The sequence below is a fragment of the Sparus aurata genome, chromosome 1, assembly GCF_900880675.1.
Source record: "Sparus aurata chromosome 1, fSpaAur1.1, whole genome shotgun sequence".
Taxonomy (NCBI): domain Eukaryota; kingdom Metazoa; phylum Chordata; class Actinopteri; order Spariformes; family Sparidae; genus Sparus; species Sparus aurata.
The window spans coordinates 9,312,898-9,338,157 of NC_044187.1; the positions used below are offsets into that span (position 1 = coordinate 9,312,898).

The following is a 25,260-nucleotide window of genomic DNA, read 5'->3' on the forward strand; positions in this document are numbered from 1 at the left end:
CCTGCTTGGTCGATCAATTCAGTCATATGAAAGATGTTTTATTGACATGGAAATAGAAGAGCAGCTGTAATATATTTAGCTTCACCCCTTATACATTATCAGACTACTGTGAAATCCCACGTGACACTATTGATTATTCACCATCACAGCTGTTGTTTTGGTCTCCCGAGTGTTTTTGTTGGAGGTTTCGGCTTCTTGTCGTGAATCTTCAGATGCGCCCGATACCCTTGACAGTAAGAGAAGCCCTTCCCACATTTCTCACAAGTGTACGGTTTCTCTCCGGTGTGAACTCGCAAATGAGCTTTCAGGACAAATGCTCTGGAGTAACTTTTCCCGCAGATCGAGCAGAGGTGAGGCCGCGCTCCGGTGTGAGTCTCGAGGTGCAGGTTCAGGTTGTAGGAATGTGCAAACGTCTTCCCGCACTGATCACAGTGGAAGTTCCTCTCTCCGGTGTGCATCAACTGGTGTTTTTTAAATGAACCCACTGAGCCGAAACTCTTTCCGCACTCCGAACAGATGAACAAGGACTCTCCTGAGTGAACTCGCTTATGTTGTTTGAAAGAGTATTCGTTTTTGAATCTTTTGTCGCAGTCGGTGCACGCGAAAGGCTTTATGTGACTCTGGCGGTGTTCCTCCAGCTGCTGTTTCTGAGGGAAGTCCATCCCACACTCTCCACACACATGAACCACTGGAGTTTCTTTAGGAGGACTCTTCTCCTGAACCAACGTCCAATTTGTTAGCTCTCCTGTGAGAAAAACAAAGACATTTGTTTTCAGACAGTTTTGCATTTTCAAGCACAGTCGCATAAGCATTTGAAACATTGCATTTTGGAGCAAAAATCGAATAGATGAATAGAATCACCGCAATTAGTGGACTGGCTTGCGAGAGCAAAATACAATACCACACACTTTGCTTCTAGGCTGCGTTGCAAATCACTTTTATTAAACCACTAAAACCGCTCCACAAAAGTGACATGACTGACAAATTGTTAGTTGTTAGTGCAAATGTCTCTTCTGCTGTGACTGATTATCACCTAACTAGCATATCAACAGCTCACTTATCTGATGCAGTAGTTTATATAGTAGCCCTGACAGTATTCACTGCGCCACCGAGCTCTGACAACCACATTTTTAATATGGAAGGGCTTTTTCGTGCCTTTATTCAATAGGACAGAAAAAATATCGAACAGGAAATTGGAGATCGCTATTTTGTTTTTTGGAGGAAAAAAGCGTCAATTTAAGGATGAGATGGTGAAGCTGGAGATCTGACAGAGAATCAAAGGACATTCTGTTGTAGCGACATCGTACTGTATTGAAATAGAAAATAAACTAACAATTGAGACCGTTAACTCATTTGGAAACTGTTTACTGAGGTAATAAATTAAGTGAGGAGTATGTTCATTATCTCATAGGCTTACATACAATGGACTTCTTTTGTGAAACCAGTAGAGTCGCCCTCTGCTGGCCATTAGAAAGAAAGCCGGTTTAAGGAACTTCCGCATTGGCTTCAATTTCCAGACCCGGAGTGTGCTTTTTTTGGTGAAATGGAAGTTATCACTTTCCAGTGGGAAACACGCTGTCTGTACTGAGACTATTTTTACCGGTGGAGTACAGAGGACTGATAGAGATCTTCTTCAAGCGCAGAGGATCTACAGCATCACTCCAGTTCTAAGGTGGACAGCCAAGAGCACACAAGCATCTGACTAAACAAACAACAACATAGAATTAAAGACAAAGGAGCCTCTTGTTGCCTCTGACCTCTGTGAACTTTCATGTGTGTTTTGAGGTTGCCACTCTGGGTGAATCCTCTTCCACATATGAAGCACTTGAAAGGTTTTTTCCCTGAGTGAATCACAAGGTGTCGCTGCAGAGAGGCGTTGTTGGGGAAAAATCTTCCACAGGTCGGACATTCGTATTTCTTTTTGGGTCTGCGAGGTCCCTGGTCCTGTTTTCGCTCCGCAGACTCTTCCTGGGGCTCTTCATAAGGGACGCAGTGTTCAGGTACTGGTTTACTTACAGTTTCTTCTAGACAGAAATGAAAAAAGAAATGGTAGTGTACACATTGTAATGTTTTCTAAGGAAGAGTTAGCAAGCAACTCTAATATTAGCAGGGTCGCTTTGTCACTTCGGGGGGGCAGAAACAATCTGTAAGCACAATATTGGCACATAATGGACTCATAAAGTAAATATGGCAGACAAATTGTTAACACACAGTTTGTCTATTTACACAACGTCAGTGTTTATTATGAATCATGTTCCTGGCAATCTCTTTAACTCTGCCCTCATCCTCATGAACTGCTGAGCTTTGCTGGGAATGAATAAAGCATTCAGACTAGAGTACCTCAGACTAGATGTCTTGTTTTTATATATACAGTTCCACAATTTATTACAAGACTAGATTACATAACAACATAAGTGGGGCTTTATTTTTTTGTGTGTCCTGCTTTTTTTCTGTCTTTTACTCTGTTCCAATTTATTTGCTTACTGAGATCTGGGAAATCCACTTCTCCATCGGAGTTGATCAAGCCTCCAATTTCGTGCGTTTCTTCCTCCTCCTCCTCGGGGATCACATCTGATCCCGAGTCCTCCGAGTTTTCAGGGTCCATCTCTCAAATAAACGACCTTGTAGAGGTAAACAATCAAGAGTCAGGTAACAAAGAACGTATGTGACCACGAGAGATTATTATGTGTCTATATGACCATGTGTGTGTAAGAACATGCCATTTGTCCCCATTATCACCATCAGCACAATATTACTTTAACCATGCTTGTTAATTGTTTGTTTTCACTATAGATTTATGGTGTACAGGTGTGTAGCTGAGATCAAAATAAAAGCTTAGTTAGAAGAAGGGTGTGGTCCGAGCAAGGAGGACATAACGTAGGGGGGGGGTCCACGTTTGAAATTTGAAATGTAGTTTATCTGAAAACAGGGACAGTGCACATTAATAACATTACTGAAAATGCGCCAGAATTAGCCAAGAGGCTATTTCTCATCTGTAGTCCCTAGACAGATGTTAAAGTCACCCTAAAAACAAAACAGAATATATAAAAAATAAGATTAAAATTACAAAATTACTTGCCAGGGCAATCTACAAAACATGCACAGCTTTAACAAACATGACAAAATAGCATATATGACATCAATTTAGAAAACATCATTCAAGACGCAAGACACATCACGTTCATTTGTTGGAAAACTTAACAAGTAAAGTTGGGATCAAAATGAAGGCAGATTTCGGAGATGGGTGTGGTTTGACCCCCAAGTACTGAATAACCAGGTAATAATGTAGCAATGACAACACCTGTCATGTGTATAAAGTCAACATGTTGACATAGCGGCTGCTGTGATCCCACTGCTGGTCGGTGTCTAGTTTTGCATCATGTTTGCTTATAATAAACACGACTTCAACTAGTTAAAGTACATAGATAATTATTCGTGCAGTAGGCAGTATTAGTCACCAGCTGTGACTTTACAGGTGATGAGTTCAGTCTGAGGAAAGGTGCCTGAAGTTGGGACACGATGCCCTCCTCTTTATGCATTCATGGTCCTGGAGATACACATCTTTCTGTGGACATGTTTTCATCAACATGATCATGTAATAACGTAGCAGAGACTAAGCACTCTTTAATATCATAGAAATTACTACTAATAAGTCATGGGTCTATCTAGCAATATTGTCTATTTATCATAATTTTGGTGGAGATTAAAAGTTACCACTGCCACAGACAATATTTAAAGAAAAACTTCCATTAAAAATATAAAATGTGGTCACATATGTGCCTGTCTGTTATCCATTAGCCGTAGCTTTCGGATATATATTTTTTAATTATCTCAATCAAACAATTAAATAGCTACGTAGCTAGCATCTAACTAGCCATCAGAGGATTTGCGATGGAGTGTTTACGTTGCCCGCACGTCACACTTCATACACACAGTTTGTGATGTTCATGTTGCTTTCTGCCACTTTGAGTCAACTTATTGTTCATGAGTTCAGTTCAGCAGGTTTCTTTATTTGATACTTACCATGACCGTTATTCGCCGTCCGACTCCGGCAAGGAGGTATCCGACTACTTCCGGCATCATCAGCGAACTCACTGGGTTAGACCAAGTACGGGGGGAGTTAAAATTGATTAAGCAAGTAATTGATGTACATTGTTATCTGTTTATGTATTATTGCAAATGTATGTCATACTACAGAGTATATGAAATTGTTTTATACGTGGATGCTAGTAGAATGAATTAATGTATCGCTTAACTGTTTTCAGACAAGTTATTGGACCCACCTGCAGGAATGGTACAGCCTGAATTGACTCCTGCTGATGGGAGTGTCCCTTGATGGGGAAAATCTGAATTGACAACTTACTCTTTGGATCCAAAACAATAGGAGAAACAGGTTCATTCTAAACTTTACTTTTTTTTAATGATCGTTGCTCCCTCCGTCTTAAAGTTTTCCAGGCATGTTGGATCGGGAGAAGCCTCAGGATCATTCTGGAGGAACTGAAGGACACGGCTCAGAATAAAACATCTGGGCTACTCTGCTTAGACACAGCCATGACACTGAGCATTCATGAATGGATGCAACCAAAATTACTGTTTATACATCTGCCTGTGCTTTGCCTGCTTCAACATAAGAAAATACCTTCTATAAAGAAAGATTTTTATAAAAATGCAGTTTTGTTCTTGATAATTGTATTACAATAAAATTCAAATTATTCAGCTTCCTTGTAGGGGCATGACAGAAAAAAATTGATAGCCATAATTTGGGTTAAGAAAATACTGAACGTGATGTCGACACTGTTATCCTACTGCATGCTCAATATAATCCATGAAGCAGCTTATATTTTCAGTAAGAAGTCTGACTAAAAATTAAACATGAATATATTAAAAAAATAGGTTTTTTTCGTCATCAATGCAGGAAAATCTTCTTCATTTGTAATAATATTTCAGTTTATACAGTGATCACAAATAAAGACACACAAACAAATATAACTAACAATGACTTACAATATACTGATTTATTGTCTTAAATACAGACGTCAAATACAACTTTGTAATAAGGGAGCTAACTATACAACATATAATATGTGTAATTACTGTCATATTGCTCTGCCAATCACTTCAGTCATATGGAAGATGTTTAATTCACATGTTAATAGAGAAGTAAACTGTTCTCAATGTACTTTTACCCTTTATATAATCTCACCCATCTGTCAGTTCACCATTATTGGTCATTTACCACTAACATCAGTTGTTTCGGTCGACCTCGTGGTTTCGTTGGAGGTTTCGGCTTCTTGTCGTGAATCTTCAGGTGCGCTCGATACCCTTGACAGTAATAGAAGCACTTCCCACATTTCTCACAAGTGTACGGTTTCTCTCCAGTGTGAACTCGCAGGTGAACTTTCAGGACAAATGCTCTGGAGTAACTTTTTCCACAGATTGAGCAGAGGTGAGGCCGCGCTCTGGTGTGAGTCTCGAGGTGCAAGCGGAGGTGGGCGGACTGTGAAAACGACTTCCCGCACTGATCACAGTGGAAGTTCTTCTCTCCAGTGTGCGTCAACTCGTGTGTTTTAAGTGAACCCACTGTAACAAAACTCTTTCCGCACTCCGAACAGATGAACAAGGACTCTCCTGAGTGAACTCGCTTATGCAGTTGAAAATAATATTCGTTTTTGAATCTCTTGTCACAGTCAGGGCATGCAAAAGGCTTTTTGTGACTCTTGCGGTGTTCCTCCAGCTGTTGTTTCTGAGGGAAGTCCATCCCACAATCTCCACACACATGAACGACAGGAGTTTCTGCAGGAGGGCGCTTCTCTTGGACTAATGTCCACTTTGGTAGTTCTCCTGTGAGGCAAACAAAAACAGTCACATAAGCATTTAAAACATTAAATTAAATTTCACTACAAAATATGAATAGAATCACTGTAATCAGTGGTTTGGCTTGCATGGGCAAAGTCAATTTGCACAAACTGCCAAGGACTCATTCTTTAGTAGCTCGCCATCTTGTTTTGTTGGAGCCATAGGTATGGTAGTGACAGTGAAGGTGACTTTAATCTAGCGATTTAGACATTAAACTGATTAGGAAACTGTTTATTAAGATAAAATATCGAGAGAAGGAGGGTCACTTTCTCATGAGCTTGCAAACGTATTGACTTCTTTCGGAAGAGTCGCCCTCTGCTGGCCATTAGAGAGAATGCAGATTTAAGGAACTTCTGCGTTGGCATCACATCAGACCGTAAACACTGTCTACTATTTATAATGTCTGTGGTTTATGACAGTCAAGAGTCACAATAAATGTAGTGAGGACTTTGACTTTAGCCTGAGGTGGACTAAAAAACTTCAAACATGGATGTTCCTGCAAAGAGGGTACAAACTGAACAAAGAACAAATGTTCCACCCAGCAGCACAGAAAATCTGTCCTGTCACCACAGTTTTAAGGAGGGATTGGTGTCACAATTCAGTATCTGACCAAAGTTATGGTGTTAAATAATGGCCAGAAAGCAGAAGATTATGCTGAAGGGAAACTGATCTTTGTCATTTTGGAAATAAAATGTCATCACTTCATTGATTTATCCTATTAAACATTTGTTAAAACTTGTTTTTTTTGTGGTCACAGTGACTTTGAACTTTGAACACTAAAATCTGATAATTTCAGCCTTGAGTCCAGGTGGACGTTTGTGCCAGATGTAATGAAATTCTCTGCAGGTGTTCCTGCGCTATCAAGTTCACAAGAATGGGAGAGGCAGAGAGAGCTGGCCATCACCGCTGCAGAGGCTTTAAAGATAAGTAGTTTTTAGCATATAAAGACTGCAGTGGAAGTTCAAAATCAGATCTGCATAACTTATCTTGTATTTAATTGTAAAAAAAAAATAAAAAATAAAAAATAAAAAACAACAACTCAGAGCAAACAATTTCAGCAAAACACTGACCTCTGTGAACTTTCATGTGTGTTTTGAGGTTTCCACTCTGGGTGAACCCTCGCCCACATATGAAACACTTGTATGGTCTTTTTCCCGAGTGAACCACAAGGTGTCGCTGCAGAGCGGTGTTGTGAGGGAAAAATCTTCCACAGGTCGGACATTCGTATTTCTTTTTGGGTCTGCGAGCCCCCCTGTCTTGTTTTGGCTCCTCTGGCTTTTGCTGACGCCCTTCATGGGAGCTGCTCTGCTCAGGTTCTGGCTCACTAACTGGGTCTTCTACGAAGGAAACAGAAAGTGTAATAATAATAATAACAATAATGAACTTTATTTATAAAGCACTTTTCAAAACACAGTTACAAAGTGCTTTACATGGTTGAACAGGGATTAAAACATTTCAGGATTCAGGCAAACAAAATCAAGCATATTAAATAAAACAAAACTAACATGGAAGAAATAATACAGAAAATAAAAGAATAAAATATCCAATGATAAAAGATATTTATTGTCAATAATAATAGACAAACAGACAAGTGTACACATGGTAATGACTTTTCTAGGAACATGGAGTATGCAACTCCAACTGTGGCAGCTCAGACTTGTCACTTCAGCAGAAACAAGCTGTGAGCACAACATTGACAAGTTATCACGTCATTAAGTAAATATGAAGAACACAGTTGTTAAACAGTTGCTTATTTACACATGCAGCAGTGACGAGAGAAACATCCGCATTTATTCTGAATCGTGTCTCTGGCAATCTCTCTTTGATTCTGCCCTCATCCTCATATAAACTGACCTGTTGAGCTTTGCTGGGAATGCAAAAATGCTGGATGTTTATGCTGACTTTGTATTGATAATTCTATATAATAAAATAAACTACAGAAGTTGCCCAGACAATATATCTTGGTTTTATACACACAAAGTCTCACAATGTTAGCACTTATTACAAGACTAGATGACATGACAACATACACAGGGTTTTACCGTCCTGTCACTCAGTATATGCTACTTTTTGTATACTTTGTTCCAGTTTTTTTACTTACTGAAATCTGGGAAATCCACTTCTTCTCCATCAGAGTTGATCAGGCCTCCAATTTCTTGTTCATCATCCTCGATGAGGATCACATCCGGTCCAAAGTCCTCTGAGTGTTCAGGGTCCATCTCTCAGATGTGAAACCTTGTAGATGTAAACAATTAAGAGTTGGTAAACAACCAACTTACAAGCTAATGCTAATGACGGACTATATAAAGCAAAACATTTCCAAAAGATTTACAGGTGAGGCGGACAAAAATATTTCAATACAATTTTCCTTTTCACTGAAAAAGTATATAAATCATTATGATGCGAGATTTGTCACTTTGGTGTCATTTTATGTTACATCAGGTAAACAAGATTTGCAGGCCGGGACACCTCTGCAGCACTACAGTAGTTCAAATGTTTCCTAATTTTTGATGTATTGTTGTTGTTATGGGCAGTGTCCTTGAGTGCTTTGAGAGGCGGCTTTAAATAAAATGCATTATTATTATTATTTTTATTACTATTATTATTATTATTATTATTATTATTATTATTATTATTAATAATATAATGCTGTTTTGCTACACATTTTGCCTGAAGTGCCCACTTGGCCAAATAGATCACGTGATCATGTGAAACAAACCATCTGGAATGTGAGGTTATATGACCATGAGAGATTATCAACATGCATGAAAACATGCTATTTTTACCATCAGTGCCGTATTACTCATACTTTGTATTTAACAATGCTTGTTAATTGTTTGTTTTACCTATCCTTCCATCAAATATCTGCAACTTGCAGAAACAATTATTTCCGGCCACGACAGTGTCGGCTGGTATTGTTTTCACCTTGTGAGCCTGTGTGCTTTGGTAGGTTTTCATATGTCTCTGTCTGAGGATAGATTTATGGCATCGCCATAGCATCACAACTGTGCAAGAAACAGTAACGAAACTTAAAAGGTGTGTAGTCGAGGCCAAAGATGGTGCGTGGTCTGAGTAAAGGGGGCGACAAATAGGGGCGTGGCCCCCCAATATTACAGCCTTGGGTCATGTTTGTTTTGATGTAAAAAACTTTACAGGTGTGGAGATGAGATCAAAATAAATCCTGATTTCTAAGATGGGTTTGGTCCAACCCCTGAGCACTAATCCAATAATGGAGTAATGGAGAAACTACTACATAGTAGTCCTGGGTTGGAATGTCACCATGCTGACGGGCGGCGTGGCATCAACGTGATCCCATCGCAAAATGATCTCTAGTTTTGCATTACCCTTACCCAACATTTCTGGGTTAAACATGGACAAGTATTCCTGCAGTAGGCAATATTATTTACCAGCTGTGACTTTACAGGTTATCAGTTATAATGAAGACCGAGTTTGAAGATGGGCGTGGCCTCAGGTAATTTGTAATGTAGTAATGGCTGCTGGGCAGACATGAGTTGGAGGAGCGTTGCAGGTCACCTGCTTATAATTATGATTAATTATGGCTGAAATAAAAGAATTAGATAGATAGATACTTTATTTATCCCGAAGCAGGGTATGTCACAGACAATATTTAATATAAAGCCTTTAAACAAAATGTGTTTGCCATTTTTATTTATTTATTTTTTTTTGTTAAATGCAATTTCTAATGTCATTTAATATAGCTGTATGTCCTTGTTAAGCACTTTGAGCTGCCTTGTGTCTGAATTGTGCCATAAAAATAAACTTGCCTTATGTGTGAGTGTAGCTAGCATCTTACTAGCCAATGGCAGAGGCGGACGGATACGCAACGGCACGTTCGCGTTGCCCATAGCCAATCGCAGAAGCGGAAGGATTAGCAATGGAATGTTGGCGTTGCCTACATCCAATCACAGACACAGAGAGATTTGCGATGGATTTGCCCACCGCCACTTAAAAAAAGTGACGGTCTGCACATCACAGTTCATTCACGCCGCTTTTAATGTCCACGTTGCCACATTAAGTTCACTTATTGTGTATCAGTTCAGTTCTACATTCCATAAGTTTCTGTCTTTGCGCCTTACCATACCCGCTATACGTGCGACTGTGGCGTATCCAACCTGAGGTACCCGACTACTTCCGGCAGTTATACACAGCTGACATCATCAGTGAAATCACTGGGCTGGACCAAGTAGGGAGGGGAGGGGGGAGTAGATAAGATTAAGTAAATTCTTGAGAGCAGTGTCATCTGTCTTGGTAGGAATGCAAATGTATGTTAAACTATGATTTATCTGAAGGTCTCTGCTCGGATATTAGTGAGAGACTAACAGTATCACTCACCTGTTTTAGGTAAAGGCATTGGATTTCCCTTCAGGAATGGTACAACCTGTCAGCCTGTGCTGGCTTCAGGTTCATCCCTGAAATATGGCTGAAGAATAAACATCTGGGCTGATCTGCTTACTGAGACCAAATAAAGTACTGAGCACTGAAACTGAGAATCCGACCTGAGAAAAGACCTTTAACACAGCAGATATTCTGAGTTATGAAAGACTGGTGGAACAAAATTGCATTATCTGCTGCATTTTGTTAGAAAAATAAATGGACCATAGCCAAAATAAATGTAATTACATCTATTTGTACTCTTTGAGTTATGATACCACACAAATGTCAACCAAAAACAACCAATAATACTCTGATTTTAACAAGGCTAACAAGATGGTGTGGAGAACACATGTTCATGTTCTGGATAATGTTATTATCAATAATATTCAAACTGTTGCTGTTACTGTTCTTTCTCCTTTCCACATGTGGAGGATGAAAGCTCCTAATTTCACAATTTTTAGCTTTCAAATAGGGGCATGACAGAAAAAGGTTCGACAACCATGTTTATGATACAAAAGTACATTCACAACAAAGGTATAGGTAATGTTAACTCCATTATCCGTATGCTTATTATAACCCAATGCATACAACAGCTTATATTTTATACATCCAAATGCAAAAATAATAAATAAACAAGAATATATGGAGTTATTATATATTGTGCTACAACCTTTGTTAAGTTCTTTCATCAAGAATGCAGCAAAAGCTTTTTCCTTTGTACCAAACTTATATTTCAATCAGACATACAAACACACAGAAACAAATAAATACAATTAAGCACATTTCACAATATCATGATTTATTGTCTTAAATACTGTATTCCACTACATGTATGCAATAATGGAGCTGACTGTACGCCTTATAATATTGCTTAGCCAGTCACTTAACCAGTCACCTGAAAGATGTTTATCTCACATGGTAATAGAGAAGCAAACCCGGATATATTCACTTTCCCCTTTATATAATACTAGAATAATGTTAATTCCTGGGTGACATTATTAATCATTTACCAATAACAGCTGTTGTTTTGGTCTCCCCAGCTGTTTCGTTGGAGGTTTCGGCTTCTTGTCGTGAATCTTCAGATGCGCCCGATACCCTTGAGAGTAATAGAAGCACTTTCCGCATTTCTCACAGGTATACGGTTTCTCTCCAGTGTGAACACGCAGATGAACTTTCAGAACACGCGCTTGGGAGTAACTTTTACCGCAGATGGAGCAGAGGTGAGGCCGCTCTCCGGTGTGAGTCTTGAGATGCACATTCAGGTTGTAGGACTGTGAAAACGACCTCCCGCACTGATCACAGTGAAAGTTCTTTTGTCCGGTGTGTCTCAACTCGTGTTTTTTAAGGGAATCTGCTGTGACACAGCTCTTTCCACACTGCGAACAGACGAAAGACGACTCTCCCGTGTGAACACGTTTGTGCAGTTTAAAATAATATTCGTTTTTAAATGTCTTGTCACAGTCGGGACACTCGAAAGGCTTTTTGTGACTCTTGCGGTGTTCCTCCAGCTGCTGTTTCTGAGGGAAGTCCATCCCACACTCTCCACACAGATGAACTACAGGAGTTTCTTCGGGAGGACTCTTCTCTTTGACTAATGTCCACTTTGGTAGCTCTCCTGTGAGAAAAACAAAGACATTAGTTTTCAGACAGTTTTTGACTCTTTGCTGGAAAAAAACAAAAAAAAACAACAGTTCTTGGCATGACGAAACTGTACTGTAATTATAAGATAAGATCTGCATAACTCATCTGTCATTTCAACAGAGAAAAAGTGATTAAGCAACAAGGTACTAATGTGATATAACCAGTTGAGAAGGTGTCCCATTTAACTCGTCTGATAAGCATCTTAGTGAAGACAAAGGAGCCTCTTGTTGCCTCTGACCTCTGTGAACTTTCATGTGTGTTTTGAGGTTTCCACTCTGGGTGAATCCTCTTCCACATATGAAGCACTTGTAAGGTTTTTTCCCAGAATGAATCACAAGGTGCCGTCGCAGATGGGTGTTGTGAGAGAACACCTTTCCGCAGGCCAGACATTCATATTTCTTCTTGGGTCTGCGAGGTGCCTGGTCTTGTTTGGGCTCCTCAGGCTCAGGCTCTGACTGAGGCTCTTCATAGGAGCTGCTGTGTTCAGGCTCTGGATCTCTTCCAGTTTCTTCTAAAAGGAAAGCACAGGGTATTGTACACATGGCAGTTTACCAAGAAACATTTTACCAAGCAACTCCAATAGTAGTGGGTCTGATTTGTCATTTTGGGACTGCAGAAACAAGCTGTAAACACAATATTGACATATTTCATAAAGTTAACATGCCGAACAGATTGGTAGCAATCAGTTGCTGGTTCACACATCCAGCATTCATAGTCGTGTTTCTAGAAATCTCAGTTAAACTGATTTCTACAGAGATTTTTCGTTATTATAAGTCGGACATGATGAATTCAGGTAACTTCAAGTACTCAAATCCTCATATAAGACTGGCCTGTCAAGCTCTGCTGGGAATCTATAGTGCTGGATGTTTATACTGACTTCGTTTTATAATTATATAATAGGAGTAGCACTATAAAATGTCACACAGTTAGCCTTGATTACACAACCGTTACATATTTGATGAATGACAACATAAATGGTGCACTACTTTTCCAGTGATTCACATTCGACTTTGCCATTACAATTTATGTGCTTACTGCGATCTGAGTAATCCACTTCTTCTCCATCAGAGTTGATCAGGCATCTGATTTCTTGCTCATCATCTTCAATGAGGATCACATCTGGTCCATAGTCGTCTGAGTTTTCAGAGTCCATCCCTCACATAAACAGCCTTGGAGAGGCCAACAATCAAAACGTCAGTAAAAAGACAACTTACAAGTCATAGCTTAGTGACTGAATGTACAATATATGAAGCCAAACATGGTCAAAAGCTTCACAGCTGTTTGTAGACAACAAAGCAACAACCTCTGCTGCTCTGTGGACCAGCAGTACATTAGAGGGGGCTAACGATCATCAATATTGGATGTGCTTAAAATAATCAAAATTATTTCAAAGATCAAGATCCTCATTTCAAGATCACACCTTACATTAAAACAATGAAATATCTATCTATCTATCTATCTATCTATCTATCTATTTATTATCTATTAACTGAATACAATACAAACAATTTCATTGTATTAGACTATAAGGGACTATCAAATCATTTGAACTGTTCTGGTCTCATATTTATTGAGTGTTCTCAAAAACACATCCCAGCTTGTCGATGGACTGATTTTAATCAAACTAACTGAATTATTTCAGTCTTAATGTTCAAGTTATTTTTTAATTATTATTCAGAATTGGAGTATAAATTTAATTAAATGGAAAATCACTACAAAGATCAATTAATTGCAAGAATTCAATTAAACGGTAAGTGATTCCTCTCATATTGCTGTGATCTGTTATGAAACTAGTCCAGGATTCATTCAGGGGATGTTTTTTTTATTATTTTTTTTTTACTCCAGCATTAGTTTGATGGGACACATTTTTGCTCCATTCACCTAAATCTATCATTAATTGTAATTTGAGTTGAGCAGCAGCAGCCTAACTGACCAACCTGTTGGTACCTTTGCTGTCATAACATCTGTCTCACCAGGAGCAGACGCACCCTGCAGCACAGACACCGTCTGACCTCTGATTATGATGAGCCGTGACGCGGCGGCGGTGACCAGCAGCTCCCCGGTCAACGACCCTCTCCAGACTAACTGTTATTAGCCAGCTAGCCACTGACGTTTACTGCTGATCTCGGCAATAAGCTAACACAAGCGAGTAGCCCCCCCTTCCAAATCTACAGATGCTAACAAACAACAACAAATAACAGCCGCGATAGATTCACGTAATCCGGCGTGAGACAAATACGTCATCTCTGCTGTAACTGTCACCTCCGCCCGTTCAACCGTCGCTGACTTTAGCTAGCTAACGTTTATCAAGACAATAGACATTTTGACCAACCTCAGCTGAAGATTTGCCCCCCTCATGTGAAAAAGTAGTCGCTCGGGAGAAGTTTATTGAAACGACCTTGAGATATAGTTTTCACCGCTCTCTCGTTTTCATGCTCATCATATTCAAAGAGTGTGTCATGTTAATGCCGACTAACTAATGAGTGAAGTTCAATAAGCTTTTGGGGTCTGATGGTTACCTGTCGAGCTGCAGCTGCTGCAACGTACAGTAGGATCAGGACTTCCGGTTAGCATGCTAAAAAATCACAATAAAAGCCCCACTAATATAACATTGTATTGTACTCTCGTGTTTTATACAGCTTGTTGTAAACACATACGCACGAAATAATTCTTGCATTAATTCAAATAACCAACAAGCACCAGTTCTGCAGCTGTGTCAGGACTTCCGGTTCTCTTATCACAATAAAAGCCCCACTTTTACATTGTTGTCATGTTTTTTGACAGCTTTTTGCCAACACACATCCAAATAAGAGCAATGTTATTTGAATTCATTCATAAATTGTCATAATTCTTGATCAATCACTTTGGTAATATTAAAGAAATCTTATTTTATAATGATAATGGAGGAGCAGACCCAAATATTCACTCTTATATTTTTAGATTACTGTGAATACCCAGCTGATATTATTTTTCCCAGTGGTTTTAGCTTCTTGTCATGAATCTTCAAATGTGCAAGATACCCTGGACAATAATAGGCATATGCTCTAATTTCAATGGTAAAGTCAGTTGATCAACATACATACCGAGGTCAGAAGGATCAGAGATCAGGTCCACACCATCTGAATCTGGCAGTGCTCTCCTTGGCCTGCTCGAAGTTCCTGGTACTCTACAGCTGTCTTGGTCTGCCCCCTATGGGTTTGGGAGTCGTCTTATGGTTATTGAAGCCCTGTCTTTAGGACCATCTCTACCCACACTCGTCACACTGGTGCAGCTTCTCTCCTGTACGAACTCTGAGGTGAACTTTTTTGCAAAATTGCTAAATGTCAAATTTGTAGTGCACACACAGCTACGTGAGTTTTATGGTAACTAATGGGCTTTTATGAGTTTTCATCATTTCTGGGTGAACTGGCCATTTTTTGAAAGGACTGAGGATGATGACATAAGATCTGCCATCTATTTGTGATGGTAGTTTCTGCACAGCATACTTTCCTGCCAAAATACCAGCTTTCAAAGGAGGGTCACAGAGCTGACTGTGCAGATTAGATGTCGCTTAAATGACAGATTCATTATTTCAAGAGCAGAAAAAAACAAGACATGTTTCTGAAAAATTTCTGTATTCCATCGTCATGGATTTTAAAATAACAGGGATATTGTGCATATTTTTTAACATTAAATATTAGTATTTGGCATGCAGGATACAAAGGCACTCCAATTGTACAGATGGGCTACTAGAGAAGAGTAAACATAAAAACATGGGTACAAAACATGAATACAAGAAGGACAACACAGTAAGCTTCCAAATTATTCTTGGAAATCCACACCGACTCCGTAGCGCATATTTTCAGACACAGTAATCGTCTCTGTTGAAGGAATGGAAGGAAGAAGATCAGGAAAGAAGCGCTTTGTACTGTAATATCTTCAGACACAGTTAACAACCAAAAAAATGCATCAATAGATCAGCTGTTACATGTCCAGCCTGCCCTCCTGCTTCGGTCTACCGAGCTGTCTGGTTGGCCCAATGCGTCTTCCAGCATGTGTGCGCTGGTGCTGCCGCAGACCCTGGCGGTAAATGAAGCTCTTCCCACACACTCCGCACTCGTAGGGTCTCTCTCCGGTGTGAAGCCTGTGGTGTACCTTCAGCTCCTCCGCTCTAGAGTAGCCTTTCCCACAGACGCTGCAGATGAAAGGTCTGTCTTTAATGTGGGTCTGGTAATGTGCTGTCAGGTACGAGTTTATCCGAAACGTCTTCCCGCAGATAGAGCATGCGAATGGTCTCTCCCCAGAGTGCTGCATCTCATGTAGCTTGAGAGAGGAAGCTGTGTGGAAACCTCTGCCGCACTGGGAGCAGAGGAACGGTTTCTCCCCAGTATGGATGCGCTGGTGAACTTGTATGTAGCTCTCATTGATGAACCTCTTGCCACAGTCGGGACATGAGTAGGGCTTCTCCTTCACGTGGGTTTTCATGTGCTCTTCCAACTTTTCTTTTTCGTTGAATTGAATGCCACAGCGGCGGCAGAACAGAAGCTGTGATGAGCTCTGCTCAACTACCTCTGATTCACCAGCTGTTTCTGAGTGTGTAGTAATGTGGTGTGCTTGTAAAGCTGATTGACTATCACACTTTTTTCCACATTCCAGGCAGTGGAGGGATGATCGGATCCTGGACTCCCCCGGTAGAGACTTCAAGTATTCGCAGAGTTCTGACGCTATGGGATCAACCTCCTCCTCGAACTCCACCGTGCTTTTACGACCTTGACAAAGGAGAGACAAATCGTGTTTTACTCTCAAAGTATAACAGTCTCTGCAAAGTGTTAAATTAGACTGGTTGTTCCAAGCAGGTTTTAAGTTGCCAGTTTTTTATTTATTCTTCAAATATATCACTGTACAATACATTTTTAATTCTCTGTTGCACTGCTCTGTCTTCCTTTTCCTCCACATTATATTTATAAGACTTGGTTGGAAAAACATTGTAGACCACCGTGCTGGTTTTCCTGTTTTTCTCCATTACCACCAAATTAGCTTTGGTTCCTGAACCAAGATTTTTGAATTTCCACCATTTTTGAGAAGAACCTATATGATCTAGGACGAGTCATCAACAGAGTGCGTTGAACCTGCTCTGAGATTTTTGCCCAGTAAAGCGCAATTTCTTCTTCGTCACGGCTGTCAAGTACTTGCTCATGGGGGAATCTTGCACCAGAAAGGCTCTGGTTCCATGTTGGTGGAAAAGGGGCATTTGTACCACAATGCAGCAGGAAACAGGCCAATTCAACTGACAGCTTAAGGTTTGATTTAGGGCTGCTAGACAGATGAATAATTGATGGTGGTGGTGGTGCTGTTACAATTTATGATGCCTCAAATTGGGTTTTTTGGAATCAATCTGGGCATATGTATTTAAATCTAGATTACAAAAAAACAAAAAATATTCCAGGATGCAACTGTACATGTACATAAATTGTAAGTAAAATATAATCCAGTCTCACCAAAATGGACTTTGTAATGTGTTTTGAGATTTCCTTTCTGGTTGAATCCGCGACCACAGATGGAGCAGCAGTACGGTTTCTCTCCCGTGTGAATCAGCTGATGCCTCTCCAGTTTGTAGGCGTGAGGGAATTCTTTGCCACACACTGCGCAGTGGTACTCTATCTTCTCTTTGGGCGTCTTCAGGAGCTCCGGAGGGATTTCTATTGGAACACGAACCATTTTTCTGCCAGGGCGCTTCTTCCCTAAGCGGGTAAAGAGAAGGTGAAACCACACGGTTAGGCTGTTGGATGAATGCTTGCAAAATGAGCTTGCAGATTAAAATCCAGTCAGATGTCAATTAGATTGTCTGTGGATAGTGTTTGTTTTTTTAAATTTGTCAACCACCTGCAGGCAGTGTGGGTTAGAGCTGCAGTTTATTGTTTTTCACAGCTGCTGTTTTCTTTCTTTGTGTGTGAACTGAGGTATTACATAAAGGAAGATCCAAATTTAAAAGATGATTATAAGACTCAAACCAACAGGGATTCATATATTTAAAAAAACAGAACATATTTCCTATTTTTAGAAACATCTATGGCCAATACTAATCATTGGTATACATCAGCATGTAGCATCAGCTCTAAATTTCTGCTAATATAAAACAAATGTTTTGCCCGATACGGGAAACAGGTTTGACTGGTGCTGCTCTGCATTTGGATCACTACAAAAGATGATGATGATGATTCTGTCAAGTGTCTTCTCCATCTTAATGAGTGCTCTAGATAACACTGGAGAAAGTCCAACACAGGTTTACAATAAAATCACAGTTCCTGTCAACAATGTATTCACCGTTGTGAATCATTCTAGCATTCTATGTTTATCTAACTGCAGGCAGACTTACTGAAGCAGTACTTTTTTACTAACCCCCACATTAGCAGTCAATGCACACTGCACTTACCACTGGATAACATGGTATTAGCTGCATCTGCACTACCAAACTGTTGATATACTCTGGTGGAACATTTTATTTGCACTTACCAGCAGAAACACCTGTGTTTTCTCCCTCTCCTTCAGCAGCTGGCTTGATATCTTTCCTCCTTCTGTAAGGTCGCTTTGCTGGTGGAAGAAAACACAAAAGTGTTGCTTTAGTCCGAAACTGATGTTAAACCTTAATATGTATCAGAGTTAGGAATGGAAAAGTGATTCAAAATTAGATTTAAAATGTTTGCGAACCAGTGATTTGTTAGGAAATGTTGTTTTAGTTCTGCTCATCACTTCCTGAAAGTGCAGTTCAGACTTTTAAAACAGTGTCTGAAAATTAACCAAACTTCGGGACACAAGTGGTTTTTCCATACAACAGAAAACACATGTTAATTTGTTGATGAACTTTCTGAATTAGTTAATTTAAAACCCCATTGTGCAAGGTGTAAAACTAAAATCCTAATCGTTCATAACTCATATAATATGCAATGAAGTAGAATAAATGAGCAGAATTGGACTTCTCACCAGTCTTAGGAGCAACACGGCGGGCAGTTTTTAAGCTGACTTCTTCTGGTTCCACTATGACAGGGCATTGTGTCTTTCTTCGGGTACGCCTTGATACTATAAGATAAAGATGTTAGACAAATCCACACACTGAGTGCATTATTATCATTATCATTACCATAAAAATCAAGAGGAACACTCACTTCCTGGCTCTGCCTCCAAGTCTTCATTGGACAACAGTGGAATTTCTGATTTCTTTCTTCTGCCCCTTCGTTTAACTTTGTGACAAAGAAAAACAGAAAAAAAGTTACCAAATGGAGAGAAACACAGTTCTTATATTGATGCTATGATGAGGCATATCATAAACGTATATAGAAAACATGTTTTACAATGAATGATTTTCCATCTCTTCACTCACCAGGATGTGCAGGGACTTCTTTCTCGGTGTCTGAGACGTCCACCGACACCACCTTTATATCCGGAGCCTTTTTCTTTCTTCTGTGTCTCTTTCCTGATTACATTGTGTACAGAAAGATTTCCTTAAAACTGAGACATAACTATTATAAACAACCTAAACACATTCAATAATTCCTTTGACTTTTTGTTTACCACGATATACGGGTGTGACAGCTGGCATCTTTGCTACGCTCTCTTTTTCCTCGCTTTCCTCCCTTTCATCATCTTCAACTTCCATGATGAGCGTTGGGCTGCTGCTTCCTCTCTGGTTTTGGCCTTGCAGCTGAGACTCGGACAGGATGACAACCTGTGAATATAATCATCAAAAACCATCAGAAACATACCCCCCAAACCCAGGTAACAGTACTTGAAGGTTAATGACAGTAAAGTACGCAAGTATCGCAAGACTTCGACTGATCTCAACTTTGGCTCATCCCTACACAAAGCAGTAACTTTCGCAGACACTTGCTGTGGGGAAACTAGTCAAAAATACAATTTTAGAAGGGTCTCGAGGGAGACCTGATAAATTAATTATGAACAACAAAAACATTTCCGGGACAACTCATTGTTTTATACGACATTTTCATGAAGTAATTTCTATCTTTCCACTTTGTCAAACTGGAAAAGCTGCACAGAAAAAATGTCAGTGATTTGAAGGTTGAGAATTGTCTCAACACTTCTCTCATTCTGCAGGTTGTATAAAGCATGCGTCGTTGTTGAACTGTATTCTATGCATTGCCATTTTATGCTGTGCAAATAGAGGTGTCGAGAGACGTGAAGGCGACAGCCCCTTTCGATGCGTTTCTATCAAAATTGTTGAGCTGTGTCAAAAAGACAAGTTACCTTGCTAGGCTGAGGACTTTCTGTGCAATCAGAGCCTCGGTCAGGACTGTCTCCTATAAAAATCAGGATAGTTGACTCAGTTTCAGAGATACCTGACATGACAACTGATATTCAACATTTACAACAGTGTTTTAAAACTGAAGTTTCAATAAATGGCTGCAGTCTAGATGAAAAATAGAGCTAATGTGAGGATAAACTCAATGCACACTGTATTCTTCTAATGCTGTGCGCTATGACCACTAATTGAACAGTGAAGATGGACAAAATAAAGCAAAAGCCAAAATAATGACTGCAGGAGTTTTCATGCATTTAAAAAGTCTTGTTTTGGAAATACTTACATATATTTGGTTAACAATTCAGAGAGAGAAATGTCTCATATTTTTTATTGCTACTTACTAAATGACTCGGGGAAACTGAATCAAAAATGGTCCTGACTAAATAAACTGAACTGTTTGCAAAAGTCGTGTCTCTGCCGTAAATGTGCTGTTATGATTCACTTACTGGCATCCCACTCAACCACTTCTCCATCAGAGTTGATTAAACCACCAATTTCTTCATCTTGTTCCTCTTCTGGTTCCTCCTCCTGTTCCTCCTCCTCGTCCCCCGACTGCAGTCTGACAGTCAGATGGAGCGTTTGGTCCTCTAAGTTTTCAGATGCTATCTTTAGTCCATGTGGCATCAGGGGCTTACGTTCAGGAGAATCCTAAATACAGATCACAGGGTGAAAAAGTGCTATGGCTCATGTATGGCACTTAAAATAAGAATAAAAAATGCTTTACTGTTTAAAAAAAAAATCATTGGTCCACATGCAGAAACATTTTCATATTCTAATCCCAAATAGTTAATAGTTTAAACTGTCATGATTGTGTAACAACGGCAACGAAGCAGGTAAAGGAGCATTGCGCTGTTTATAAATCAACTCTCACAACAACGGCATAAACATAACAGATGTTTAAGGGGGCATTTATTTCCTTAATCTTTACAAACTGTACTTTTTTGAGCAATGAACTATCTTTTTGTATATTTTTTATTTATTACTGACTACTGTTGATTTCTCTTTTTAAAAAATTAACAGCAAACAGCCAAAAAAAGAAATGTCATGCAGACAAAAATACAACATCTAAATAAAAATGCTCGTATGATTTTATACATCAGTGGTTGTGAAATAAAGTAATACATTTTTACCTTGAAACTGTAAAACCAGGACACTTTGTCAGACTCTAATCGTTTTATGAAAATGTATAATCGTTCCATTTCTAATCCCAAACATCTCTTACTTTTTAAATGTGAGGCTTGTTCATGCAACGTATTCCGAATCAAAACTTTTCCTAAATCGCTCCAATCAGCCAGACGAATATCACCTCTGTATGAGAAAGTGAACACCTGAGATATCAGACGATTAACATAATCTACAGCCCTAAAAATGCAATATAAGGCCACCTGCTTCGCTCCGTTTGTGTACAAGTTTCGGACAGGACTCTTGAAGCTCTGTCCGTAACTTGTACACAAACGGAGCGAAGCAGGTGGCCTTATATTGCATTTGTGGTGGCATTGGAAGACCACACTGTTGTTTGACCATATGAAACCAATACTAAATGACTAGAAAACAAATTAAGAGGAAAAAAAGAGAAAGTTTCTACAGCAAGTATTTGTACATACTGTTTGGCAAGGTGCTGATCTTTTGGTCTCATGTAGTTCTGCTTCCGTCGGCAGAGATGTGCTTTGTTTGACGTCAGTGCTCTGGTCTTGAGCATAACATTCGTCCGCTACATGTGTACTCTGATGGGACTTCATGTTCTTTGTGTGACCGGGGGTCATCTCACATACTGCGTTATTGCACTGATACACAGTCACGTTTCCCGGCGTTTTTCCACATATAAAGGAAATCTTCGGTTTCCCATCAGGGTCCATTATCATGTGTCTCTGCAGTCCCTCCCTTGCAGTGGAGCTCTGCCCATAGAGAGTCGCACCACCAGATTCCTCTAAGCATACTCTGTCGTGTCTCTTTACTCCGTGTGAAATGGAGCTGTCCTTCCCGTACGCTTTGAGGTGGGGATAGCAAGTGGGTGTGGACGTGTCCTCTTTCTCCTCCTCTGAGCTAAAGTTCTCATCTGTGTTTAACATGACAAGGCAAAACAAAAACATGAAGAGTCACGACTGAGTAATAGTGTGTATGGTGTCTGATAAGAGTTTGTTGATAGGTAAGATTTTCCACTCACGGTTTTCACTCACAGTCCAGCCTTCCTCTTCCTCTTTGATGATTACTTGAATCTCTGGTGTCTCACAATTATAGTCTGGGCTCGCTGGTGCTTTTTTTGAATCATGATGTGGCAAATTCTGGTCATCATAGTTTTCATTTAAGCTCAGTGACAATGGATCTTGGAGTTCGGGATCCTGTTGAGAAATAAAGACAAAGACATGCGTGCTCAGAAAACCAACATGTTTAAAGCTTTCAGTAACAATCCTCAGAAACCACAAGTACAGGGTAGCCGCAATAAAACAAAAGACATTGCACATAATAACACGAGCTTAATCTGCCAGAGATAATTCAGAGAAAAATATAGCGAGTGAGGTTAGACAACTATTGCCAAATTCATCATAGCAGACTAATACAAATGTCCCATTGTTACAACAACGGTTCATATATTGTCCCAAGAATGTGTTCTGCAATTCCACTCCTGTAGCCTCACATTAGATTTGACATAGTCTACTTCACACCTTACAGACAGGCGCCCAAGACACTGAAATAATGAAAAAAAAAAGGTAGCGAACTCGTTCTGACACGCTGTCGCCACTTTGTTTATTGTTACGGCAATGTTCGTTCATAGACCGTCGCGAGAAATTCAACTCAAAATCTGAAGCAACAACATCTTTAATCTCAAGCCGCAGGCCGCTGTGACGGCACATCTCTGAAGCAATCAAAACAAATCAAGTGGACGAGCTGAAAATTCAGTGCCTCTTTGAACTCGTGTGCCTCAAAATTACTTGTTTTGCGCCCCATCTTGTATTTGCTATTTCCAGGTTTCTTTTGTATTCCATTGATGTTAACAGCTCTTGCTTGTCTCATTTTATTGACATATTTTATCAATTATTGATCGTGTAATTGTCTGAGTCTTTTGTGATTTGACTCCCTTCCAAAAGGTCTTGTCTTTTCAATAAACTTGGAGCAATGTGGACAATATACAAGGGTTCACTCCTTCCTTGTTATTTGTTAAAATAATTTATTTGTGTTGCACATTTCAAGCAGAAACAAACAACCCTAACCAAGCTAACTGGATTTCAATCAACTCAATCAGGTGTTTTGTTCATATCTTATCTCTTATACTACAATAGGTCCCATTTAGATTATATATCACTTTTTTAAGGGAATGATGGCCAAGACAAAAAAAACCAGACAATATTACAGTATATAACATCCAAAAGAACAAAGTGCCTTATATATATGGATTACGATTGTAAATAAAATCACATTGCAGTTATTTTGATTGAGATACCATTCACGCTTAGTAACAATGATCATTTTTGCCTTTTAATTAAACAATTAAAATCATGATGATGTGACTTTTGTTGGGGTCCAACATGTTCTCTTACATCTGGAGAACAACATTTGTGATCCAGGACATCTCTCCAGAAACACTGTACTTTTATTATAATGCTGTATATTTGACCTTTATCAGGAATTTTGAGCTTCTTGCAATAACTATAAGTATAGTATAAGTATAGTAGCACGTGAGTATAATTTATCAAAGCAAAAAACATGAGAAAACAAAACAGATTTATAAGAAACAGCGGGTTTTGTGCAGCCACTGACAGATGGCGGAAGCGACTGAGATTTTGACATACTAGGAACACCAATCTTAAACGCATTAAACCAATATTTACAGTGGGGTGCTGCCTTAAATAAACTTCTGTGTTGTTACGCTGGCTATTATCATCCTTGACACAATGTGTGTCTATGTCTCTGATATAGTCTTCACTATCACTAGCACACGACAGAGGCCCTGGTACTTCCTCACAGTCTGGAGTCAATAAATCATTTTTTTCCCGGATAAGTTAATGTCACTGAATGCATCGCTGGTAGTTTTTAACAAAAAACGTCACTAGCTAACGAGCTAGCCCAGCTATTCCGCTGATGTCAATCAGAGCAGGTGTTAAATGTAGGAATGAAAGCTGCTTATTGTTTGCAAACAAACGTCACCCCAGTCGACCCACACCTAGCAAGGTACTTCTTTTTATATCTGCATACCAGGTTAACGAACTGTGTCAGTTAGCTAGTGAACTATAACAGTTAAGCTACATCCAGAAACCGCAGCAAACGACAGCTTGCAGTGTCATTAACAGCCCGAATAGCAGCTAAATAATCTACGTTACCTCAAACATAGTGCGCCAGATTTGAAGGATGTCATAAGAAAAACCAGGGTGAACAGTAAATGAAGCTAAGTTGTGGCGTTATCCTGGATGAGCGCTGCTGTCTAGCTAAACTGTGTTGCGCCACCACTTCTTCTTCGTGGGGTTTTTTTTGTGTGCAGCGGTGTCTATCTGTAATGGCAGCTCACACACGCTGGAGGGCGCATACCGCCACCTGCTGGTCAAAATAGGTATGACATATAAATGATTAGATAGATAGATAGATAGATAGATAGATAGATAGATAGATAGATAGATAGATAGATAGATAGATAGATCCTCATACACACATATGGGAAAAAACATATAGGCACATATCACACATCATCCAACTTTCCAGACAGTGGAAATTTTAAAAATGGCAAAGTAAAAAGTTCTTACAGGTCCAGATCATACTAAGATATTGAAGTGAACTAAAATACTAATACGAAAAAGAAAAAAAAACAAAATTAATCGGTAAAAATTGTTTAGGTTGTAAAAATACAATACATACATAATGGGTATAATATAAAAATAAATAAGAAAATAAAATAAATACAGCAATGAGTAAATAAATTAAAGTTATAATAATATTGTATTATTGTTGTATATATGTATATATATATATATATGTTAAATGTTGAGGTAAGTGAATCATAAGGAGCAGGTTTATGTACTGAAATAATATAAAGCGCAATAGTTATGTGTGTGTTTTGTGTTTTGTTATGTGAGTGTAGTAAGGCA

The 25,260-nt window shown here is 39.3% G+C and overlaps 2 protein-coding genes across 2 annotated transcripts; both read right to left on the reverse strand.

Moving 5' to 3' along the window:
• Window positions 1-12: 12 nt before the first annotated feature.
• LOC115589349 (zinc finger protein 721-like) lies at window positions 13-14,405 on the reverse strand. The gene is made up of 10 exons (XM_030430195.1): window positions 14,225-14,405; window positions 12,928-13,061; window positions 12,131-12,403; window positions 11,255-11,866; window positions 6,927-7,193; window positions 5,223-5,841; window positions 4,024-4,094; window positions 2,485-2,610; window positions 1,758-2,024; window positions 13-745 (listed from the first exon to the last, which is right to left on the reverse strand). Exons 2-10 carry the CDS (start codon window positions 13,043-13,045, stop codon window positions 144-146), a joined length of 2,955 nt encoding a protein of 984 aa, XP_030286055.1. The 5' UTR covers window positions 13,046-13,061; window positions 14,225-14,405; the 3' UTR covers window positions 13-143.
• Window positions 14,406-15,489: 1,084 nt separating this feature from the next.
• LOC115584717 (zinc finger protein 37-like) lies at window positions 15,490-24,656 on the reverse strand. Its single transcript, XM_030422329.1, has 12 exons — window positions 24,502-24,656; window positions 22,350-22,524; window positions 21,790-22,241; window positions 20,632-20,833; window positions 20,131-20,183; window positions 19,441-19,594; window positions 19,250-19,342; window positions 19,035-19,109; window positions 18,853-18,948; window positions 18,385-18,462; window positions 17,370-17,612; window positions 15,490-16,640 (listed from the first exon to the last, which is right to left on the reverse strand). The coding sequence occupies exons 1-12, from the start codon at window positions 24,508-24,510 to the stop codon at window positions 15,856-15,858; spliced, it is 2,415 nt and encodes an 804-aa protein (XP_030278189.1). The 5' UTR covers window positions 24,511-24,656; the 3' UTR covers window positions 15,490-15,855.
• Between the last annotated feature and the right edge of the window lie 604 nt (window positions 24,657-25,260).

What these genes read in the sequence shown, in the direction of transcription:
- LOC115589349 (XM_030430195.1), bottom strand. Translation starts at nt 13,045, where the DNA reads ATGGACTCTGAAAACTCAGACGACTATGGACCAGATGTGATCCTCATT. An exon ending in ACACATGAAAGTTCACAGAG is followed by an intron (nt 11,867 to 12,130) that starts GTCAGAGGCAAC and finishes TTTTTCTCACAG; the next exon opens with GAGAGCTACCAAAGTGGACA. An exon ending in ACACATGAAAGTTCACAGAG is followed by an intron (nt 746 to 1,757) that starts GTCAGAGGCAAC and finishes TTTTTCTCACAG; the next exon opens with GAGAGCTAACAAATTGGACG.
- LOC115584717 (XM_030422329.1), bottom strand. An exon ending in CCGTGTTGCTCCTAAGACTG is followed by an intron (nt 18,463 to 18,852) that starts GTGAGAAGTCCA and finishes TTCTTCCACCAG; the next exon opens with CAAAGCGACCTTACAGAAGG. An exon ending in AAACACAGGTGTTTCTGCTG is followed by an intron (nt 17,613 to 18,384) that starts GTAAGTGCAAAT and finishes TTACCCGCTTAG; the next exon opens with GGAAGAAGCGCCCTGGCAGA.